The following is a 21532-nucleotide window of genomic DNA, read 5'->3' on the forward strand; positions in this document are numbered from 1 at the left end:
ACATAAAAAATAAGTATTCCTACAAATTTTCATATCATTCTCTTCGACAACACAGAAACTGCAAGTGCAAAGTCGAGAGAAATCAATGATTAGACAATTTCTAAATATTTATCACTGTAATATTTCCGAAGGAAAAACAAAATCTTATAAATTCGAAAGATTTTTGTTTAACCAAATAAAAAATTTATTGAATTAATGTAAGTCATATCCATATTATTCAGTCTTAACACTTGGTTCATTCGCGGGCAGCGCCCACTATATGTGTGTACAACAAACATACATAGATTCCTACGTTTGGCTGCGGTGTCTAGGCGAGCCCTTGTGACTACGTATAGGACATACGGCCCTATATAAACCCAGTTATCTTAGATTTAGGCACACATCAAGCCCTAGTGCTTAGCGTGAAGTACCGTGCCAAATTTTACAAATAAAATCATAGAAAATGATTGCTAAGGTAACTGTCATATATAACAAATCACAACACAAATATATATTTTGACTTTTTTTATCTAATAATTTGACACAGATTACGATTGCATTCGATAAGTTTAGTTATAAGCGATTCGGTTGTCAATGCCGAGCTTTCATGAATTAAAATTGTTAAATGTACATACTTTTGCCAACTAACAGAGATACGACACGTTTTGTAAATATGATAAGAAAGGTAACAGTTGCCTTCAAATTACTAACACTTAGAACGACATTAGACCAAAGAGCTATTGTGAAGAGTCGTAAAGATATATAATAGATCCTAACCCAGAGATGTAGTTTATTGTTTTTATTGTAATAGGTAGTTGTTGCTTGTGCTCTTCTGAGCGTTGTTCGCGGTGGTTTGATCGCAAGCCCCCACGGTGCCGCTATCTCCTCGCAGAGCATAGTGCTGGGCCATGGCGCTCCTGCATACGCCAGAGCGTACGCCGCACCAGCTCTCGCCGCACCAGCTTACGGATTGGGATTGGGTGGATTAGGTGGACTGGGTAAGGATATTTTACTTTTTTTTTGCAACGGTACTGCGGTGAGATTAGAACAAAATAGTACTATCACAACTCTCATTGTCTTTGACAAAACTGAAATCTATATATATAAAAGAAAGTCGTGTTAGTTACACTATTTATAACTCAAGAACGGCTGAATCGATTTGACTGAAAATTGGTGGGCAGGTAGCTTAGAACCAGGAAACGGACATAGGATAATTTTTACCCCGTTTTCTATTTTTTATTCCGCGCGGACGGAGTCGCGGGTAAAAGCTAGTTTGATTTAAATTAGAGTTTCAGTTACATGTTTAATTGCTTTGTGGTTGAAAGATACATCTTTTTATCTGCGAACAACGGATAAATCAGTATACCATTAGTCAATGGGCTAGCTGTATGTTTTGTTATATTAAATTGATTTTTTATTAGTCGTGATTTAATGATGAGGAATAATTACAGGGCACGGCGCTGTGGTAGCGCACGCGGCGCCATTGCTGCACGCGGCTCCCGTCGCCCACGCCGCCCCTGTTGAAATTTACGTAAGTCTATTACACAATACTTATTACATTAGCCTACACTGACATAAGTTGTAGAAAGCAGATTTTTAATGTACAAAATTGGTTGCTCTAAAAACTATTGACACTAGAAAAAATGCGCGATGATTTCGAATATCATAATTTTTGAGTCTTAGTATTTTTGTGGTGAAATTGTCAGGTCAAATTTGAATTTACTAACCTAGGTAATAGTTAGTTATATAATATGAGAAAGTCAAAAAGAGACACTTAAAAGTCTCGAGAGATCAATTCTTATTTAATAACATACACTATAGTAGATTTCATCAGAAAGACGGACAATCCTGAAACTTGATAATGTCTCAGACGGCTTAAAGAAAACCGTCTATCGATTATCGACAACAATTGGTTTACCTGCTTTCTGTGTTTTGAAATACTTTATTTATAAAAGTACAGTATACCTAGGAGTAAATTTCAATTCATAAAATGTCTATTTTGTTTTACAGTCTCACCCCAGCTACCAGTTCAACTACGGAGTGACTGACGCACATACCGGCGACCAGAAGAACCAATGGGAGGCGCGCGACGGTGACGTTGTGAAGGGACAGTACTCTCTGGTTGAACCTGACGGCACCGTGCGCACTGTTGACTACACCGCTGATGACCACAATGGGTGAGAAATAAAAATTATAATAATAATTAGAAGTACTGTTGTACTGTCACTTGACCAAAATTTGATTACAGTTCATATTTGTAATATCTGTGGGAAAATAATATCATAAAACAGTATACAGGGATTTACTAAGATCACTTGTTTACGACAATCGTCAATTCTAAAAAAGCAATAATTGCTACTTGGAGACAGAATACAATGCTGCCAAAAATATCGGCAACCGTAAATTAACTAATGTGATGTAATTCTTAGCGAAATAAGCATATTTAAGCTTTTTTGTTATCAAATAATATAATAATCGGTTCAAATATTGCTCCTAGTTTCAACGCAGTGGTGCGCAGACAAGGTCACGCCGCACACCCCGCTACCGCGCATACGGTGGTCGCCGCCCCCGCCTACGGCCATGGCCACCTCCTCGGCTAGGGAACTCATGAGTCTCTCTAGCAATCACCAACAACGACGATTATTTATTACTTGCGTATATTGTACTTAGGTTAAGCACGGACGGAATGCTACAACGAAACTAGGAGGCTTTGTGGTTATGGTGTAAAACGGGCTGCGCATTGGTATGCATTAAAAGCATTGATTTGCTTAGAGGCTATACGTTTCATAAGATGTATTAATACTGGGACTTCGAAGCCCGAACTTTAAGACATTTTTGCCATCAGTATCTATTTTGAAAGGTATTAACTCTCGCTTTTGTATTATAATTTCTTTTAGTCTGTAAGTTTTGCGCACGTAATTTTACTTTTGTTATAAAAGTATTTTAGGTGTATGCATTTTATGAAACGTAAAACGTAATGCCTACTATGGTGCTGTTCAAAGACTTCTATTTTTGCTGCTAAAACGAATGTAAATTAATATATTGTTACTTTCATAATTTGAAGCTTTTTATTAAACCCCTTTTGAACAAGAAGTGGAAAATAAAACATAAAATCTTTCTAGTGCAATAAAACATAAAAAGCGAATAAATGTGAGAAAATTTACCTCTCGATACCATATTAGGACTGTCACGATCAAGGTAATTAAAATTCTCTAAATCCACTACCAATCTCGACTTATTCGAGGTCAATATTTAACTTATAATTAAAATAAATTTTTAACTGAATATGAACTTGGGATTTAAAACCATTTTTATCATTATGCTTTTAATTATAATCAAGAAATAATTTAAACTCATTAACTACACATCTAGTAACAAAGTAAAGATCAAACAGTATTAAATTAAATAGTAATAAATAATAGGTTTAATTTTCATGATGACTCTCTATCTGGACGTGATGGCCAGGCGCCGAGTGCTTCACCACAGCATTGAATCTGAAATAAATTGAATTAATCATCAGTTTATAAATTCATTATCAGTATTTGTCAATTAATCATAAAAATGTATTAATGTATTAACGACATTTTTTAATATTTTAAAGTGGAAGTGAACGGAAACTTATTTACCCGTGATGTTTGTCAGAGCTGTATTCAACAGTTCTGATTGAACCATCGGCCTCCTGCAGCGAGTACACTCCCTTTACATTATCACCATCACGGATCTCATGTTGGAACTTGTTGTCTCCTGTGTGTGGGTCCTCTACTTTGTATTCGTACTGGTACTTCGGGTAAGCCTACAAAAATAAGATCATTTATTAGAACGAATCGGAATTTTACCAATTTACATAACCCTATTCGAATGCTGCAAATGATCTAGTTCGTGATTTAAATGGATAATATGTGATGCAAATAAAATAGTAGAAAGTGAGTGTAAATCAGGAGCCGGACATCCGTGAATGAATTAACGATTTGTATTAGACACACACGAGCAATGAACTTACGTAATAGTCGACGAGCTCCTCGTGAGAGTCGTGACTGGGAGCTTCGGGGTGGTGGTAGACGGGTGATTGATGGACTTTTGGGGCGTAGTGATGAGGAGCGGGTTCATGAGCCTGTACATAATGTGTCGGAGGCTCGTGACGCACTGGGGCCGGCAGAGCGTGGAGTTGATGACGCACCGCCGGGTAGTGAACAGTTTGTACAGTTGGCTGATGCTGTGCTGGCTGATGAGCGCTCACGTGCTCATGGCTTTGGAAATATTGCTTATAGTTTACTGGTTCTGGCGTGTACTCCGAGTATGTCTCCTGAGATTCCTGAGCAGGTTGCGGTTGGTGATGGACAATGCTCTGCGATGAAATTGCATGTCCATTTTCGTGGCGGTATTGGTTCTCAACCGGAGTTTGGTTCTCTTCCTCGTGAATTGGCGCTGGTTCTTGGTGGTACACGTAAGGACGTTCAGTTTGGTACTTGTATTCCTTTGGCTGCTCGTGCTGAACTATTGGCTTGATTTTGTATTTGTACTCCTGACAAGATATAGCCGATATGACCACGGTGAACAATAAAACCTGAAATTTAAACGGATGTAAGTATTTAAACTAATAATAATTTTAAGGATATTTGATTGTATGAATAAGGAGCACAAACTTTAGCTAACATGTTGATCCTTCTCCTTTGACTTCCGCAGTGAAACTGATGATTAGCATAGGCTTAATGCCCAATATATACCGGAGACGTTACGAGAGAGAAATGTATCAATCTGCTATCGCTCGGGGCGTCAACTTGTAACCCGCGGCACGCGCACACCTCTTGTGACGTAATTTATGTAACCAATGTGAAGGTTGTTGCTATTCTAGCTCAGATTTTTTAAATTACTTCCAGAGTTCACTCAAATACATTGTATATCTTACTAATATTATAAATGCGAATATTTGGATAGATGGATAGATGGATGGATGAATGGATGGATTTATGTTTATTTAAAGGTATCTCTGGAACGGCTCAACGGATCTTGATGACATTTGGCAAAGATGTAGATCATAGTCTGGAAGAACACATGCGGACGGAGTCGGGGGCGGCAGCTAGTGCTTAATAATTTTAGCGATACTATTTTAAAACATTGCTTATTAAAAAGCTTTGTAGTTTTGGGACTCAAATATTAAGGTGAAAAATAAAAGTCAAACTTCACTGATCTTATGGAAACTATGAACTTACGTAGCACATTTATGGTTTAGTGAAAACAATTCATTTCACCACTGTCGTAGGATTTACATCTCCCATATTTTTAGTTTTAAATTAGTATTGGTATTAAGTTGTCTTTTTGTAAGTATACAAATAGGACGATTCAAAATTTTCATGAAGAATCGTCTATAAAATTTTGTATTCTCTCGGAGTAAATGCGTTTTCTCCATATTTGCACTTTTTTAGAAAATTGTTAAGCGCTGGATGTTTTCTGAATATTAAATCGAAAAATTCGACCCATTAGGCTAATTTAAAGATAAGATCTCTTCAAAGTTTTACTTTAAAATTCTACGAGCACTTAACCTCTATAATTTCTAGTAATGCATTTCTACAATTATTTAGCATAATATTTCATGGTAAAGTAATATTGCAGATGAGTTGCCTACCATTAATCGACGGAGGAGGAGACGAACAGAAAGAGAATATTTCCCCTTCCTGCGTATCCCCTCCTCCATCAAATCCACTTCCCCTTCCAAACCTTTCCTTGTAAGAAAATGGTGGGAAGGGAAAAAAGACTAAAATTACGTCTCCGGCACCATACTCACCAGACGAAATCAAAGAAGAACGAAGACGAAGAAAGACAAACATCCATCCATCCATCCAAATATTCGCATTTATAATATTGAAACGTTAAGTGATACCATTAATACATACTACAACTTGTTACTTTCATAAACAAAAACCTTATCTATACTAGCTTAAATTACTGATCATTTTAGTAACGCTATTTAACAATAATTATTGTAATAGAATTTAAAAAATGTAAATTTAAAAACAGCACATCATTATAAGATAACATGCTTTTTTATATTTGCAAAGGATACAACGGTTTACTTTTGTAATACGATTTCTAACACGTAATTGATTCCGTTTTATATTTCGTATTAGCATTCAAATTTAATGCAGATGTCTTTACGTCCGACTCAACATTTTAGATACGGACTGATTTCAAAATGAGCAACTAATTTGCATTGATTGATGAACGACTACGCGATTTTAGAAGACAAGTTATTATTTTATGTAAGATAAATAACTACGCGTCATTTTATGTAGGTAAAGGCAAGAAAAATCATTTCTTTATATGATATTTTTACGCCCTTACCTTTTATAATGTTACTTAAAAACTTTCTAGTTAAAACATCAACATGGTAAAGAAATTGTGACATTACTACTGACTTTATTCGCATCTTTTATACGAATTCATTTACTTAAATGAGTGAGTACTTACTCATTAAATACTCTATCGAAGTTATCTCTTTCGAATTTCGAATATCTTCTCACTAGTATGCGAACATAATTGTCATCTTTGTTTTTTTCAAGGAGATGTTGGAGATGGTAATATGGTATTACGACAATGAAGCCTCACTGTTATGTAAAATCAATCGCCTAACGTATAACTGAGAGTCTCAGTTCAGTTAAAACTTGTTCGTTTCCGACATTTGAAAGTAACCTTAATGCAATGTCAATGCTAGCGTAGTTTTTGTCAATTATTCGTGTGAATCGTCGGCCGGCACGGTTTCTGTAAGCCATGAACCACATTATTTTTTGTAACATTATGAAATTATTGCTTACTTAGTGATACTTATATTAATTAAATTTGTTTTATTTATATAATCATTGAGTGAAACATTTTATTATTGATTGATCAAATGTAAAGCAGAGTTTACTAGCAACTTAAATGTTTAATTATTACTATATTTAGTCAATCGAAATTAAACCTTGTTCTCTTTTCGTTTTCTTTACATAAACTGGTAAATCTTTATTATTTTTAGCGAAAGTTTCATAATGTTTACTTAATATCATGATAGGAACCATAAAATACATAGCATTTAACCCGTAAATAAAAATATTAGATTTGATTTGAAAACTCCGTTTGTTTGATTCAAAGTTCTTGCAACATAACCTATAGAACTGACCTATAGAAACTTTATGTTCCGGACTTTATCGTACTTACTATTCATATATCATACTTAATGTAGAAATATATACATAACAATTTATAAATTAAGGAAATATTCATGTCTAAAAGTGAGGAAGTTGTTTATGGTATTCTTACGAAACTTATTTTGTACGTAACTGTTATCGGATTTTGAGTTCATACCTATAAATGTTTTATTTATGCATGAAGTAGTTTCATTGCTACAAAATTGTCAACCAATTTTATTACGAAGAAACTAACATGTGTGTACTTTACGCATTTCCTCGCTTATTGTTACAATTCATAACCTACATAAATTATTATAAACTAGCTTTTACTCGCGACTCCGTTCGCGCGGAATAAAAAAATGCACACAAGATAAAAAGGTTCCTATGTCCGTCTCCTAGTTCTAAGCTACCTCCCCATCAATTTTCAGCTAAATCAGTTCGACCGAGCTTGATTTTTAAATAGTGTAACTAACACGACTTTCTTTCATATATATAGATTAAAATTTTATTTTCCTAGGTCTTCCAGAGGTGTCTTAAAGTTGAAAGTAATACTAAGTGTAGACCTATGTAAATAATTATTGGACGTGTGCATAGTTTTGCTCATATGGGTCTCTAAATTGTTGAATAAGTGCAATAATACTATGCGTCTTATGTATTTTAATAAAAAAAGTTAATAGCGTGTTCATTTCTACGTATTCCATCAACGATTTCTATGCACTGTTTAAAGTATCTGTATTGAAGGATAACAGATATAATCGTTTTTTTAACCGAAAACTACGAGATCCGCTTCTAATACTAGTTTCATTATAACCACAATTATATTTAATCACACTTAAGTATCGCAAATATTTCCAAGGCATGATACTCGTTCGTTTCGTTATTTGAATTTTAGATGTTGATATTTTTTAACTAATAATTATAATTACCATACAGTAGAAAAATTACGATATTTAGAGACAGAATATTCTGTCCTTACATAGAATTTATTATTTCAGAAAAAAAAATGAAAGCACACGGCACAACGGATTTCATATCGGTGATATGACTTTTTTACACGGTTGTTATTTGTTATAATTTGATATTTTTTAACAGAGCTATATGTTAATACAATACATGAGCGTCGGTGGCTCAGGGGTTAAGCACTTGACTTGCAATGTGGGTTCGAATCCCGCCATGTACCAAAGTGTTATTCGATTTTCAATTTACATATTTACATTTATCCGTCGTTCTTACGGGGAAAAAAAATAGTAATGCCACCTGCACATATTTGAGAATAAATTCAATAATATGTGTGAAGTCAACCACCCACTTGACAGCGTGGTTGACTATGGCCTAATCACCCCTAACTTAGGGTAGGCTGCGAACTCCTCAGTGGGGACGTATATTGAGCTGATGATGACAATACTTTATGCATCTATTTTGAATAACAATTGTATTGTATAGCTTTAACTCTGTTTCCGTTTATATTTTCCGTCCTTAAATGTTTTACGTTGCCTATACTTGTAATTCATCGTTTTTGATATCCTCAATGTTCAATCGCGTTACGGTATTACACATCATGAATGGGTTTCATCAAACTTTACATTGTTCTTTTTTCGTATAAGTTCGTCACATTAGTGATTCAATTTTATGAAATCATTACAAACACAGCACATTATAAATGTTAAACGTCGATCATCATACACCACTTAGAGTGAAATCGTTTACCTTGATTAGTTACCCTTATTACTAATATAAAAGCATATGCCTATCGATTTTCATCATCAGTTTGCCGCTGAGCAAGTGTTACATACAATAATAAAATATATTAATTAATAAAATGATTTCAAAGGTATTTATAATATTAATATTACGTTTATAAATGTAGTGATATTTTTGTTGTTTCATACAATTTTAAGTGTTATATTTACGACTAATGGATTTAAAGTGCCGCTGCAATTTCGTACCGTGTCCTCTGTCACATCATCTAGAGATGATAAGCATTGAGCAGAAGAACTGGATGTTTAGTGGAAATATTTAAATTATCAATGTCATTTGTTAAATTATTATTTTCTTTGTCCCTTAATGATAATCTTAATGATAAAACTTGGAAGATTTTTTTTTATTTGACATCTTTTTAGGCATTATAATCATCATCTGACTAACAAGAGCGTAATGTTTTTACGCTTATGTATGTTTATTTTTAATTATGTGGTTTGTATGTCTCTTTGAGCCTAGAGTCTAAAACGCATGAACCGATTTTGAACAGTGATGTATTTTATATTGACTAAAATCACATGTAGTAGGAAGTAAAATTCTTAATGAGTGAAAAACCAGTTTGTATCTGACTAGTTACAACTTTGTTTGTATTGCTAAACAAAAATTTTGTTTATACAAGAAGCCTAAGTTAGATGTAGATGTAGAAGTATAGATGAAGAAGAATAATAATAGATGGCGCTATATTATATTAGAGCCTTAGTTAGTCGGGTTCCTTGAGTTTCAGTGCGTTATGACTGAGTAAGTGACAAGTTACATGATTAACAGAACTCAGAGTTTTCACCAAAGAAACTCTGTGTTACTCTAATCATCAGAAAAAACGATTAACTCTTTTTTTTTTCATTTTTCAGGTCCTGTGTCTCGCTGTGCTCGTCGCTTTCGTAATCGCAGAAGAGGAACACGGGCCACCGTACTCGTCTCAGCATGTCATCCGCGAAGATGGTCCTGCGGAAAAAGTTCTCGTTAAAGGAGACGATGAACATGAACATTACGTTGATTATCATGTAAGAATCTTTTATTTTGATTAGTAATATGAAGAAACAAAATTACTAGTTGTTGTCCTGATTATCTTATTTTAACACGAGCGGTCACCCGCAACTTTGCAAGGGCGATATTAAAAAAAAAAAATTAGATATCCGTTATAAAATTCCGCGAAATATATAAATATTTTCTTTTCAGTATTACATAAAATCACTACAATTATTTAAATAAATTATGAAAAATATACATATTTTAACTTTTGTATAATACATATTTAAAGAAATTACTATGTTACTAATAATATAAATGCGTATGTTAAATGGATGGATGGTTAGATGTTTGTTAGAAGTTATGTCCAGAACGGCTCCTGAGATCTTACTGAAATTTGACATAGATGAAGAACATTCTTTCCAGACTCACATCTTCCAAACACACAGGCTACTAATTAAGTTTTTTTAACACAACTACGCGTAAGTTTACTGTTACCAGTGTTTATTCAAAGATTAATATAACAAACTTAATTTAAACTGAGATTTAAACTGGATTACGCTGCCTAATTTAAATCAATAGCTGCTAAAATTACATTAATAACATATGTTTTTTTATTATTCCAGACTCATCCAAAGTTCAAGTTCGAATACAAAGTAAACGACCACTATACCGGAGATTTGAAATACCAAGAAGAGGAACGTGAAGGTGACAAAGTCAAGGGAGTTTATTCTCTACAGGAACCTGATGGCTCTATCAGGACTGTCGAATATTACGGAGATGACGAGACCGGGTTAGTTTGATTTTTATAATAATTGAATACTAATAATCAATTCCATTTTCACTCTATTCGATTAGAACATTTATCTCGAGAACATTATTTATTATATACTAGCTTTTACCCGCGACTCCGTCCGCGCGGAATAAAAAATAGAAAACGGGGTAAAATTATCCTATGTCCGTTTCCTGGTTCTAATTTTCAGTCAAATCGATTCAGCCGTTCTTGAGTTTTAATAGTGTAACTAACACGACTTTCTTTTATATATATAAGATTATTTTAATGAAATAAATGATTTTTAAATGAAATGTTTCAGTTAAATAATAACATAAAAATATCAATTTTTTATCGTTTTTTTAAAATAGTAAAAAGAAATAGAAACTTACTGTCTTTCAATGTGTTGGTATAACATTTATAAATTTGTTTTTGTTTTCAGTTTCCATGCGAACGTGAAACATGAAATTCATCACATCAAAAACGAACATGAACATAAAGAAGAAGAAGAACACGGACATAAAGAAGAAGAAGAACATAAGGACGAAGAATAACTGTGATATAACCCCCCAACCCCCTTAGATTTATGTTTCTATTTCAATCCTATTCCTTTTTTATTTCAACTCAAGACAATTCGTGATTTCTTTAATAGAAAGAAATTTGTTGTTAAAGAATTGTTCAATCTATTTTTAATTTAAAACACTGTTTTTAATAAACCCTTAAATAAATAATTATTTCAAATATCATTGTGTTTCAAATACAGCTCTAATATAATGTTGTGGTTAAGGATGTATGGAGCAAAATATTACATTTAAATTATTTTTAATTTATATAAATGTAACGGTATATAATATTTGTATAGATAAATTGGTCTATACAGATTGTTAGGGTGTGACAGCAACATTGAACTCAGTCAATTTGGTCAAGGTTGAAAAATCAACTATGGCAACATTAATAATGGTGAATTAAGGGCAAGAATTAGAAACTGGCAGGAAGATGCATTAAAACGATTAAAAATTACAAAGAAGATTAATGTCAATTGAGAGATTTTTCAATTGTTTTTATTAAATGAAATAGTTCCTAGAGTATATGTATAGAGGAAACCTACAATCATGAGTATTAATTATAATTTAATTGTTACTTTGACATGTGTGAAAAACACAACATATTAGATTCTAGGTCATATCTGTTATATTACGACATATACAATGTTTGTAATATTATTATGTGAAATGTAATAATTATTATATAATAATAATTCTTATTTAGAAAGCGAGTTCAGCAAAGCGAACAGACCTCATTGGCATATTGATGTAGAACGTTCAATTAACTTTAGGTCTTTGTGTCTTTTTACTGCGCAAGATCTCGATTACTTGTAATTATTATTTACGTGGTAACCACTACTGCATTGACGGATGTAGGAGCTATGTCTATCGCTTTGACGAAATTAGTTGCAAAAACACTACGCACACCAATGTCGATGTTGGATAATATTCAACAATAAGTATAGAGTGAAATCAATATTACCTTGGCTCGTTACTTTACTTATCAATATAAAAGAGGTAACTCGTTGACAATACGTATCAGTTAAGATCGGATCTTAGGAACATTAGCATTAGAAAATCGGAAAAACTATCACAAAATGATCTCTAAGGTATTGAAGTCAGTGCCAGTGCCTTTTAAAGTGTTAACAAAGTGCAAAATTTAATGGGACATTAACGGAATTTGCAGGTTTTGTGCATCGTGGCGCTTTCAGCTGTAGCGGTTGCTTACCACGACAATGGTTACGGGCATGGTCATGCCTTTTCATCGCAGCACATCTCTCGTCACGACGGGCCTGCCGAAGTGGTGCATGTACAAGGCCACGATGGCAAAGGACATGGACACGATGGCGGTCACGGACATGGATCTATCGACTACTATGTACGAATTGAATAAATAATAATTACAATTATTATGAGCTGCCCCCAGTTTTCAATAACTAATTGACAGTGTTATTAAAAAGTCTGTTTTAGCTTTGCTCCGTTATGGTATTAACTAAAATTACTGTCAGAATTTTATTGTTTTTGTTATTCTTACTATTTTAAACCTAAAAATGTAGTACAATCAAATCGTCAGATAAAACACATAAGGCCTTACTTAATTATGAACATTATAAATTCCAGGCGCACCCCAAATACGAGTTCGACTACAAAGTAGAGGACCCGCATACAGGTGACAAGAAGTACCAACACGAGTACAGAGATGGCGATGTGGTGAAGGGCGTGTACAGCCTGCACGAACCAGACGGCTCTGTCAGAGTTGTTGAGTACCACGGTGATAAGCATAGCGGGTAAATACATATTTTGAGAATATCAAGACAGTCTACTCTACTACAACACTAGTGTTGTGAATGTTTACGGACGTCATAAATAATCACTTAGTTGTTGCCGCATCACGTATGCCTCCTTATCTTATAAAATTAAATACTGCAGACGTTTAACATGTCCTTGGCGGTGACATTGAATCGAATGGAAGGTTTATCTTATTTTCAGTAATATTTTTCGTTATGGGACATGGTACAAATCGCAAAATGCACACACAAAAGCATGCAAAATTAAAAATTGTGGGGAACATGTTTACCACAATCAACGTTATATGTAATACAAGGGCAATGGGATTGTGGAATTTAGTAGTGCATATATCAAGACAGTCCGTTTCAAAAGTCGAATTTTGGCACAGAATACAAATCTAGAATTACCTTATACTATACTGTAATGAAATTTAGTATTTTTTGGTAGACATAATATGATTCTTCTATTGCGTGATTTAAAAGTTTTAAGTACCTACATTCACTTTTCTTTTTTCCAGTTTCCACGCCGACGTGAAGCACAGCACTCATCACATTGTTCCTAAGCACGAGCATCACTAAATGAATTTGTCCAATGACACTTTGTCCATACCTAAATGTTGATAATTTTTCTATAAGCTGTTGTTATCTGTTTGTTGTTAAATAATGTATGAAAGAACAATTTTGTTACATATCGTTTTGTTACAAATTTAGTACAAATAAATGTTGTTTTTATTCTTTTAATTTTTTCTTTTCAATGTTCAATAATTTATATTTAAAAAAAAAAAACATTTTAATGTGAACTTCTATGAATTCCCTAATTTTATCAAAAGAGTTAAAGTTATATAAAGACTCTGATGAAGTGAATGTCTGCAGATTTACTAAACTCCACAAAGTTCTAAAAATATATACATACAAAGCCTTTATATTAACGTTTAAAACACTATTCTCTTTAAGGAAAATGAGCGCCTACGCTCTTTTATACAGCAATTATAGTCAAACACTCAAAATAGAAATATTACTGAAAAATATTGCACGATATGTACATTCTTCCACGACACAAAATGAAACATTTTTTAAATTTTACCTGTAGGTATGTCACAAAAAAGTCAATACTTCATATTGCATAATTAAAATTGTTTTAAACAACTTTTAAAGTGATATATTGAGGCTGAATTAAATAATCAACCGGTTATGTGATATGAATCGGTGCAAAAAATTGTCTTCAGTACATATATAAAAAGCGGATTAATCTCAATATGTTATCATTTCAATACCACACTTCCTTGCAACTAGTACATTAACAATTAAAAAATGTTTATCAAGGTAAAAAAAAACATTTAATGTTATCTATTTATTAATTAAATACCAAACATATTTTACATTGTTTAATATAATACGATGATAGAAACATTTTTTTCATAAAAGAGAACATCTGTTATTGAAAGTAATTTCTTGTTAGCATTCCAAATAAACTTCAAGCTGGTGCTACATCATGGTTCACAAAAATACCGATAATTATGGTTTAAGACATTAGACGAATAACAGTATGTGAACCCACGACAACAAGAACAGTTGTACTATGGCGTATCCCATCATTAGACTATTGAAATTTATTAATCTGATATATTGTTATTTTCTAAGGTAATCGCTGCCGCTACCGTCCTTGCTTTGGCATCTGGACAGCACAATGGTTATGGATACGGTCACGGCCATGCGCAATCATCACAAAGCATTGTCCTGCACCAGAACCACGGACAGATCCACGGAGGGCCCGCTGTGGTATTGCAACACCAGCCCAATCATTATACTGGACATTATGACAACCACCAGGACTACTATGTATGTCTTTTCAATTATTATTTGATACAATATCTAACAATATTACAAAAGTATCATTCATTGATGGTTTCTTTCTTCACGTGTGGATTTATATTATAGCAAGAAATTTAAAACCATGCTTAAAAACAAAAAGTGACATGTAGAGATGCTCTAAAATGTGTTTCTTTAACACGAAATGATTTATGGCCGCTCTTTATTACATTTTAAGGAGGATTGGTCTTGTTTTATATCATAAGGTAGCAAACAAGAAAGCGGTTACCTTAGTCCGCCTAAATATCGAAGCGACCGCTGCCCATGGCGTCCGCAATGACAAATGCGGACGCCTAGCTTTAATCGACCTCTGTTGGCAGGACCTAAGTAGGATTGGTCGTCGACATTTTATTCTGTTGCAGGTAATATTATTGTATATTGCATGATTTATTTAATTTATTCCGTAGGCGGCACCTCACTATGCGTTCGAGTACTCGGTAGCAGACCACCACACCGGCGATATCAAGTCCCAGCATGAGACACGTGAAGGCGATGCGGTGCAGGGAGCTTACAGTTTGCACGAGGCCGACGGCACCGTGAGGACTGTTCAGTACACCGCTGATGCGCATAACGGGTAAGAAGTCATATTTAAGTTAGTCCATATGATATGAAACCTTAATAATGTGATCAAGTTCGCATCCTTAGCAATTAGGTTATTGGCACTTCAAAAATAAACATAATAATTTACTTTATTATTTTCAGATTTAACGCCGTTGTCCACCGTGAGGGCCATGCTACTCATGCTGTGCCAGTGCAGCACCATTATTAATAATTGTGATTTGTTCCTAATGTTTGTAAATGTCTTGTCATGTGTTAGTATAGTAATTATTTAATAAAAACTTAAGCATTTAATCTGTACACTTTTAATTCTTATTTGCGATTACTAAAAATTGTGATAATTCTTCATTAAGTATTATGACAATAATTTTATAATTAGAAAAACAAAGAAGCTACTTAGAAAAAACACAGATCTTAAATAAAAAAAATAAAAAAAGAAGCGTAATGAATTATTAACTTAAATCTATATTAATATTCGATCTCATGTGAATTTTAAATACCATGATAGTATCACAGATTTGATAATAATTGTGTATTGGCAGCAACTTTAAAGACCTATTATGTGTAAGAGAATAGGAAAGACTCCGCAAGCAAGAAGAAGGTTATGCAAACTACTTGTCATTCTACCAGAAATTAAATTATTTAATTTTCTTGCTAATATACTTTTTTACATATATAGACATATTCGAATGCCTCAAGTAATAAGATGACCTTATGGGACATTTAAAACAATAAACCAATATAACCATAACATACGAATACAGGGCATTTCCACAAGGATTGAAAATACCTATATGTAAAAAAAAATATTTATGTTTAATCCCTACATTATTGCTGAAAAACGTCATTTCAGTCAGGAAAAACCTTCAAACGTATTACGATGTAACGTAACGACGAAAGAAGTATCTATACCAATATTAGCTGTCACCCGCGACTTCGACCGCTCGGAATTAAAAAAAAATCATAATAAGTAGTCTTTGTGTTCCTCCAGACTTTGTTCTAAGTCTGGGCCAAATTTAATCAAGATCTGTTGAACCGTTCCGGAGATACCTTCAAACAAACATCCATCCATTTAAACGTTCGCATTTATAATATTAGTAAGAATCAGTAAGATAATAAAAAGAAATATTTGATTGTTTGTTTGCTTGAATTAAATAGGCTGCGAAACTATTGAACCGATTTAAGAAATTCTTTCACTGAAAGGAAGCTACACTATCCCCGGTTGATACAGTCTATATTTATTACTAGATTTTTATTAATTCCGCGCAGACGAAGTCGCGGGCAACTGCTGGTTAGGAGATAAATAAAGATAAGGTTTATTTCATACAAGTTGCATGTTCGTGCCTAAAGTTAAGTAAAAAGAGCTCATATTGTAATGTAACAAAATTGAGACATTCAGTGGACGGCCGGAAAGTTTTATATTTAAAATTCTATAAAAAGAATTTTTGTTTTCATTAAAAGACTTGAAAGATTACTTGCCGTTATAACGTGCTTGTGGTACATAAAAATGAACGAATCATATTAATTAAAATAAAGTTATTTTTTTTAAGGACAAATGATATGCTTTGTTGTGCAATACTTTTATCATTGAATCTTGTGTTAGAGTTAGTATTATGGCTAGATGGATGGATGGATGTTTGTTAGAAGGTATCTCCAGAACGCAGAACGCTGAATGGATCTGGATTAAATGGATGTCATGGATATAGAAAATAGTTTGGAAGGACACAAGACCACTAATTAAGTTTTATTTTTAGGTCAGAGTCGCAGGCGTCAGCTAATAATAGCAACTAACAAATAGCAACGGTAAAAAAAACATGAAGCCTATATCAACGATTTTATTAGTTTAAGTTTTGCCATCCAACTTCAGTAGTTGTCTCCGACTTTCTGCTAAGGACATAATAAGTGTATAAACTAAGATGAGGTGAAACCTATACAACAAATAGTACCTAGCGATTGTTCTAGGAACCAAATATTACGTAACTCAACTTCATACTTCATGTTCGGATTTTTTAATAAATTCCTGATTTGTGCTACTCCAAACTGTTGCACATCAAAGTCAGCCTTTTCTCAAATAGAAACGTAGTCTTGTAATATATTAATTTTTAAACGTTCACATTTGTTTTTTTTTGAAGTTTAAAAGGGATATGGAAATAAATTATACATAAACGGTCATAATTTTCCATTATTTTTATTAAACGTTAAGCATAAATTAAGTCTATTGCTAATGTCCGCTATTTCTGCCAGAATTAGTGATGAACGGGTACGGCGTGTGTGGCATGTCCTTGACGGTGAACTACGGCATTGAATCTGTAAATAATAATAATAATGTAAAATCCTTATTTCTTCTCCTATAAACCTTATTTTTTTTAATAAGGACACTTCAGTCGTCAACGCCAAAATATTGAGATGACGGAAACGCAGTATTTTTTCGATTATTCATGCTTTTATACTCTCTCTGCAATGTGGAAGTTGTTACAAATATCTATAGGTAGCAGTAATCGCGCTTGTTCGTTTGCTAACTTATTATCTTCTTTAGTGACATACCCATTGTGCGCATCAGCGGAGTATTCCACAGTTCTAATGGTGCCGTCAGACTCGTGCAGGCTGTAGGCGCCGCGGACCACGTCGCCCTCGCGGGACTCGTGTTGTGATTTGATGTCGCCGGTGTGGGAGTCCGCTACTGAGTACTCGAACGAGTAGTGTGGAGCAGCCTTAAAGAATATGGTCATAATTAGTTTTATATCTTTACATCTACATTCTTCGTTATTGTCATAAAAGTTTAAGTCTAGTCTATGTCATTAGTATTTTTTTTAATTTAACTATTTGACTTTAGTGTTCACTGTCATCTACACAAAACTGAAATATATTAAAACTCAATTCTCGTACTCCTAGTTTTCTTAAAAATAGTTCGTGATTTTCCCTGCACGTTTACATCCTTAGTACTTACATAGTGATCCTGACGGTTGTCATAATGTCCAGTGTACTGCGCTGGCTGTACAATTACTGGTGCTCTGTAACCGATGTTGCCGTGGTTTTGGAGAAGACCTTGACCATGACCATAGCCAGAATAATACTGACCAGCGGCCATAGAGATAATGCAAGCGGCGACTAGAACCTGGTGGATTTAAAAATGTTGTTAAATATTTTTTGTTGAAAAATATAACAATAACAGTTCCAATGTTTTCATGACACTATATAAAAGCTACATATATATCTAAGCTACTATATATATCTAATTGTTCTGTTTTCTTTAATATAATATAGGACTAAAACTCCATAGATTGAACAAAGTTTCCCTTAGTTAAATTACTTAAATACTGTTCTTTATATCTGTTGTATCCAGTTGTTTTTTCGCAAAGAACGTTTTAAAATATTTATTTTAATCAATTTTATACCTTGTACATTGTGGTGTGGTTTTATTTTTCTTATGAAAAATCGGATGAAGACTGATAGTTGATAAAAAACGAATGCACCTTTATATACTTATCGTAAGATATGAGTAGCAGTGGTTTTGCATAATATTTAGCGACAAGTATAACCGGTTGCATGAAATGATCCAAATAAATCTCTTTTGGATAGCCTCAACCTTGTTTAAAGTTCCTTATTTTTGTTACCAAGTTAACATTATTTCCAATGTAAGCCCTACGCAAGTTATCAAAAAAATCGAACGTTTTTATTTAAACGAATACTGTTTTATTTTAAGCTTAGCATCTATTTTACCTAAACAACCACAATTAGTTCTACACTAATCTGTATTTGACATCAAATTTGTCTCTAAGGATGTTTTAATTGCGGTACTAAGGATATCAAATTTTCCCAAATTATTGTATCCTTTTATTTTCCTAATTTAAAATAAATTAACATCGTTATTATGATAATAAGAACATGTCGTGTATCGCATGCAGTTTATTACTGTAAACAAACACGTTTTAGGAATTTTATTGCCAACGGAAAGAAACTACTACTTATCACGAAATTTTTAGGAGGAAAATCTGTTACGGCCAATCTATGAACGTTTTACAATAACAATTAGTGTTATTCATATACTGCTATAAAAGACTTGAGCTTGTATCAAACAGTATCAGTGCATTACAGTACACAATTCAGTTATTTACGAGAATGTTTTCAAAGGTATTTTATTGCTACAATAGTATTATTATATTATTAATGATGTATGGTATAATATACCTGGAAATATTATTATTTATTTTAAAATTTAAGCTGATCATTTATTATTGACACATATTTTTTAGTATTCATTACTTTAAATGTGGATTGTATTACAGTGTCTTAAAAATGTGATTGTGTAACTGGAAATATAGTTATTTGTATCTTAACCTCAACGGTGTTAAAACTTAATCAACTATTTATAGCTACTATAAATAAGTATTTCATTTCTTTTACAGATGATTGTTTTGGCTTTCGCTTTGTTAATGGTTGCGCATATTCATGGATATGAACATGCGTATTCATCGAATCACATCTCGCGTCATGACGGTCACCATCACGAGGTTCATCACGGACACGGACATCATCACCACCATGACTACTACGTATGTAATCGTTATATTTTTTAAATGTACTCATATTAGTGAGCCTTTCATATCTTAAACATTAAGTACTGTAATTATTTATTAAGACATTTAGGGAAACTTTACAACCAGTTAAATTTTTTTCATTATTAACGTTTTCTGGATCTTTTGCTGTGCGCTTTTTATTGAATAACTGTTCATCTAATAGTGATTCATTTAATTACAATAACAACCATAGCAATGAATTATCTAATTATTTTATTACACTCATAGACGCACCCTAAGTACGAGTTCGAGTACAAAGTAGAGGACCACCATACAGGTGATATCAAATCGCAGCATGAGCACCGCGACGGCGACGTTGTGAAGGGAGGCTATTCTCTGCACCAGCCAGACGGCTCTGTCAGACATGTTGAGTACCACGGTGACGATCACAGCGGGTAAGTCAAATGTTTTAACATATCCATATTGCTTTATGTTTGTTAATGTATCATACTGATGGATGTTTGCTTGAAGATATCTCCAGAACGGCTCAACGGATCTCGTTGAAATTTGGCATAGATGTAGATCATAGTCTGAAAGAACACATAGCCTATTATGTTTTTTTTTTAATTCCGCGACAGCTAATAAATCTTATATATTAAATTATAACTCTTCGTATCTAGAGTTTAATATTTTTATGTCATTATCTGTTCTTGCTATGTATAATAATTATTTTTGTCATTTTCCAGATTCCACGCGGACGTTAAATACAGCACTCACCACATTGTACCGAAACATTATCATCATCATTATTAGAGGACAATAATTGTTGTCTTTTTATTCTTGTTCTTTAAAGTAATAAACAATGCTGCTCTGAATAATTTTATTATTTCTACTATAATTCAATTGACATGTCGTTTCACCTATAAATAATGGAAAAGAAAAATCATACTTGTCAATAAACAATGTGAGGTGAATTTTAAAGAGCCATATGTGTTTAATAAATCTATTATAAATCCACGAATAAATTGATATCACTTAATCCATTTCTTTAATTCGAAAACTTAGCTATTAGTAAATTAACAATTATTTAACGTTGTATGTTTTGCACTTAAATTAAATAAATCAGTACGAACTGTAAATGGACAAAGATCAAAAACGTAAACTTCGTAAATGCGTCATCATACGATTTAGGATCCTTCAAGAAGCCAGTGTATCTCTGTCTAAAGGACCGGCAACCTGTTTGCAGGTCCATTGTGTTGCCGCCACTCTAAAAATAATAAAAAATAAAGCTTTCCATATATCCAAAACACCCTAACAAAACCAAAGCAGAACGAATACTAGGATGAAAACTATATGTATCTTAGCAGTTGAAACCATTTTGTTGACCAAGTTTTTCACATTCATAACAGTTAAGATATTTACCTACAGACTACTTATTGTGGTTAAAAACTTAAGAGCTGATTTCTTTATTATACATATTTGTGTAACTGCAATCCAAATAAAACAGATACTGCTTGTTACATAATACTTAAGGTCTCCAAGAACATGATTTATATGACCTCATATATTGAACCGGTATTGTCATTTTATAAATTTACACCACCTTATATGTAGTTAC

The 21532-nt window shown here is 33.2% G+C and overlaps 5 protein-coding genes across 5 annotated transcripts; 3 read left to right on the forward strand and 2 right to left on the reverse strand.

Moving 5' to 3' along the window:
- The first annotated feature begins 357 nt into the window (after nucleotides 1-357).
- On the forward strand, nucleotides 358-2894 carry LOC106716556 (cuticle protein 7-like). The gene is made up of 5 exons (XM_014510086.2): nucleotides 358-454; nucleotides 791-977; nucleotides 1431-1510; nucleotides 1990-2156; nucleotides 2477-2894. The coding sequence occupies exons 1-5, from the start codon at nucleotides 443-445 to the stop codon at nucleotides 2577-2579; spliced, it is 549 nt and encodes a 182-aa protein (XP_014365572.1). The 5' UTR covers nucleotides 358-442; the 3' UTR covers nucleotides 2580-2894.
- Nucleotides 2895-3311: 417 nt separating this feature from the next.
- LOC106716554 (early nodulin-75) lies at nucleotides 3312-4697 on the reverse strand. Its single transcript, XM_014510084.2, has 4 exons — nucleotides 4623-4697; nucleotides 3980-4543; nucleotides 3606-3772; nucleotides 3312-3473 (listed from the first exon to the last, which is right to left on the reverse strand). Exons 1-4 carry the CDS (start codon nucleotides 4632-4634, stop codon nucleotides 3404-3406), a joined length of 813 nt encoding a protein of 270 aa, XP_014365570.2. The 5' UTR covers nucleotides 4635-4697; the 3' UTR covers nucleotides 3312-3403.
- A 7506-nt stretch (nucleotides 4698-12203) lies between these two features.
- LOC106716562 (adult-specific cuticular protein ACP-20-like) lies at nucleotides 12204-13654 on the forward strand. Its single transcript, XM_045678334.1, has 4 exons — nucleotides 12204-12292; nucleotides 12370-12561; nucleotides 12804-12970; nucleotides 13489-13654. Exons 1-4 carry the CDS (start codon nucleotides 12281-12283, stop codon nucleotides 13547-13549), a joined length of 432 nt encoding a protein of 143 aa, XP_045534290.1. The 5' UTR covers nucleotides 12204-12280; the 3' UTR covers nucleotides 13550-13654.
- A 581-nt stretch (nucleotides 13655-14235) lies between these two features.
- Nucleotides 14236-20801, forward strand: LOC106716566. Its single transcript, XM_014510097.2, has 9 exons — nucleotides 14236-14293; nucleotides 14612-14809; nucleotides 15247-15413; nucleotides 15542-15604; nucleotides 17934-18044; nucleotides 19456-19528; nucleotides 19804-19950; nucleotides 20203-20369; nucleotides 20661-20801. The coding sequence occupies exons 1-9, from the start codon at nucleotides 14282-14284 to the stop codon at nucleotides 20725-20727; spliced, it is 1005 nt and encodes a 334-aa protein (XP_014365583.2). The 5' UTR covers nucleotides 14236-14281; the 3' UTR covers nucleotides 20728-20801.
- Nucleotides 17584-18829, reverse strand: LOC106716564 (cuticle protein 7). Its single transcript, XM_014510095.2, has 4 exons — nucleotides 18793-18829; nucleotides 18345-18512; nucleotides 17942-18108; nucleotides 17584-17704 (listed from the first exon to the last, which is right to left on the reverse strand). Exons 1-4 carry the CDS (start codon nucleotides 18799-18801, stop codon nucleotides 17644-17646), a joined length of 405 nt encoding a protein of 134 aa, XP_014365581.1. The 5' UTR covers nucleotides 18802-18829; the 3' UTR covers nucleotides 17584-17643.
- Nucleotides 20802-21532: the final 731 nt, after the last annotated feature.

This window comes from Papilio machaon, chromosome 6 (assembly GCF_912999745.1).
Source record: "Papilio machaon chromosome 6, ilPapMach1.1, whole genome shotgun sequence".
Lineage (NCBI taxonomy): Eukaryota > Metazoa > Arthropoda > Insecta > Lepidoptera > Papilionidae > Papilio > Papilio machaon.

Excerpts from the sequence above, each read along its gene's own strand:
- LOC106716564 (XM_014510095.2), bottom strand. Across the intron at positions 18,109-18,344 it reads ACAACCGTCAGGATCACTAT|GCTGCTCCACACTACTCGTT; the intron begins GTAAGTACTAAG and ends ATATTCTTTAAG. Across the intron at positions 17,705-17,941 it reads TCCGCTGATGCGCACAATGG|ATTCAATGCCGTAGTTCACC; the intron begins GTATGTCACTAA and ends TATTATTTACAG.
- LOC106716566 (XM_014510097.2), top strand. Across the intron at positions 14,810-15,246 it reads ACAACCACCAGGACTACTAT|GCGGCACCTCACTATGCGTT; the intron begins GTATGTCTTTTC and ends TTTATTCCGTAG. Across the intron at positions 19,529-19,803 it reads TTACGAGAATGTTTTCAAAG|ATGATTGTTTTGGCTTTCGC; the intron begins GTATTTTATTGC and ends TTTCTTTTACAG.
- LOC106716556 (XM_014510086.2), top strand. Across the intron at positions 978-1,430 it reads GGGTGGATTAGGTGGACTGG|GGCACGGCGCTGTGGTAGCG; the intron begins GTAAGGATATTT and ends GAATAATTACAG. Across the intron at positions 1,511-1,989 it reads CCGCCCCTGTTGAAATTTAC|TCTCACCCCAGCTACCAGTT; the intron begins GTAAGTCTATTA and ends TTTGTTTTACAG.
- LOC106716554 (XM_014510084.2), bottom strand. Across the intron at positions 3,773-3,979 it reads AGGAGCTCGTCGACTATTAC|GCTTACCCGAAGTACCAGTA; the intron begins GTAAGTTCATTG and ends TTATTTTTGTAG. Across the intron at positions 3,474-3,605 it reads AGCTCTGACAAACATCACGG|ATTCAATGCTGTGGTGAAGC; the intron begins GTAAATAAGTTT and ends AATTTATTTCAG.
- LOC106716562 (XM_045678334.1), top strand. Across the intron at positions 12,562-12,803 it reads ATGGATCTATCGACTACTAT|GCGCACCCCAAATACGAGTT; the intron begins GTACGAATTGAA and ends TATAAATTCCAG. Across the intron at positions 12,971-13,488 it reads CACGGTGATAAGCATAGCGG|TTTCCACGCCGACGTGAAGC; the intron begins GTAAATACATAT and ends TCTTTTTTCCAG.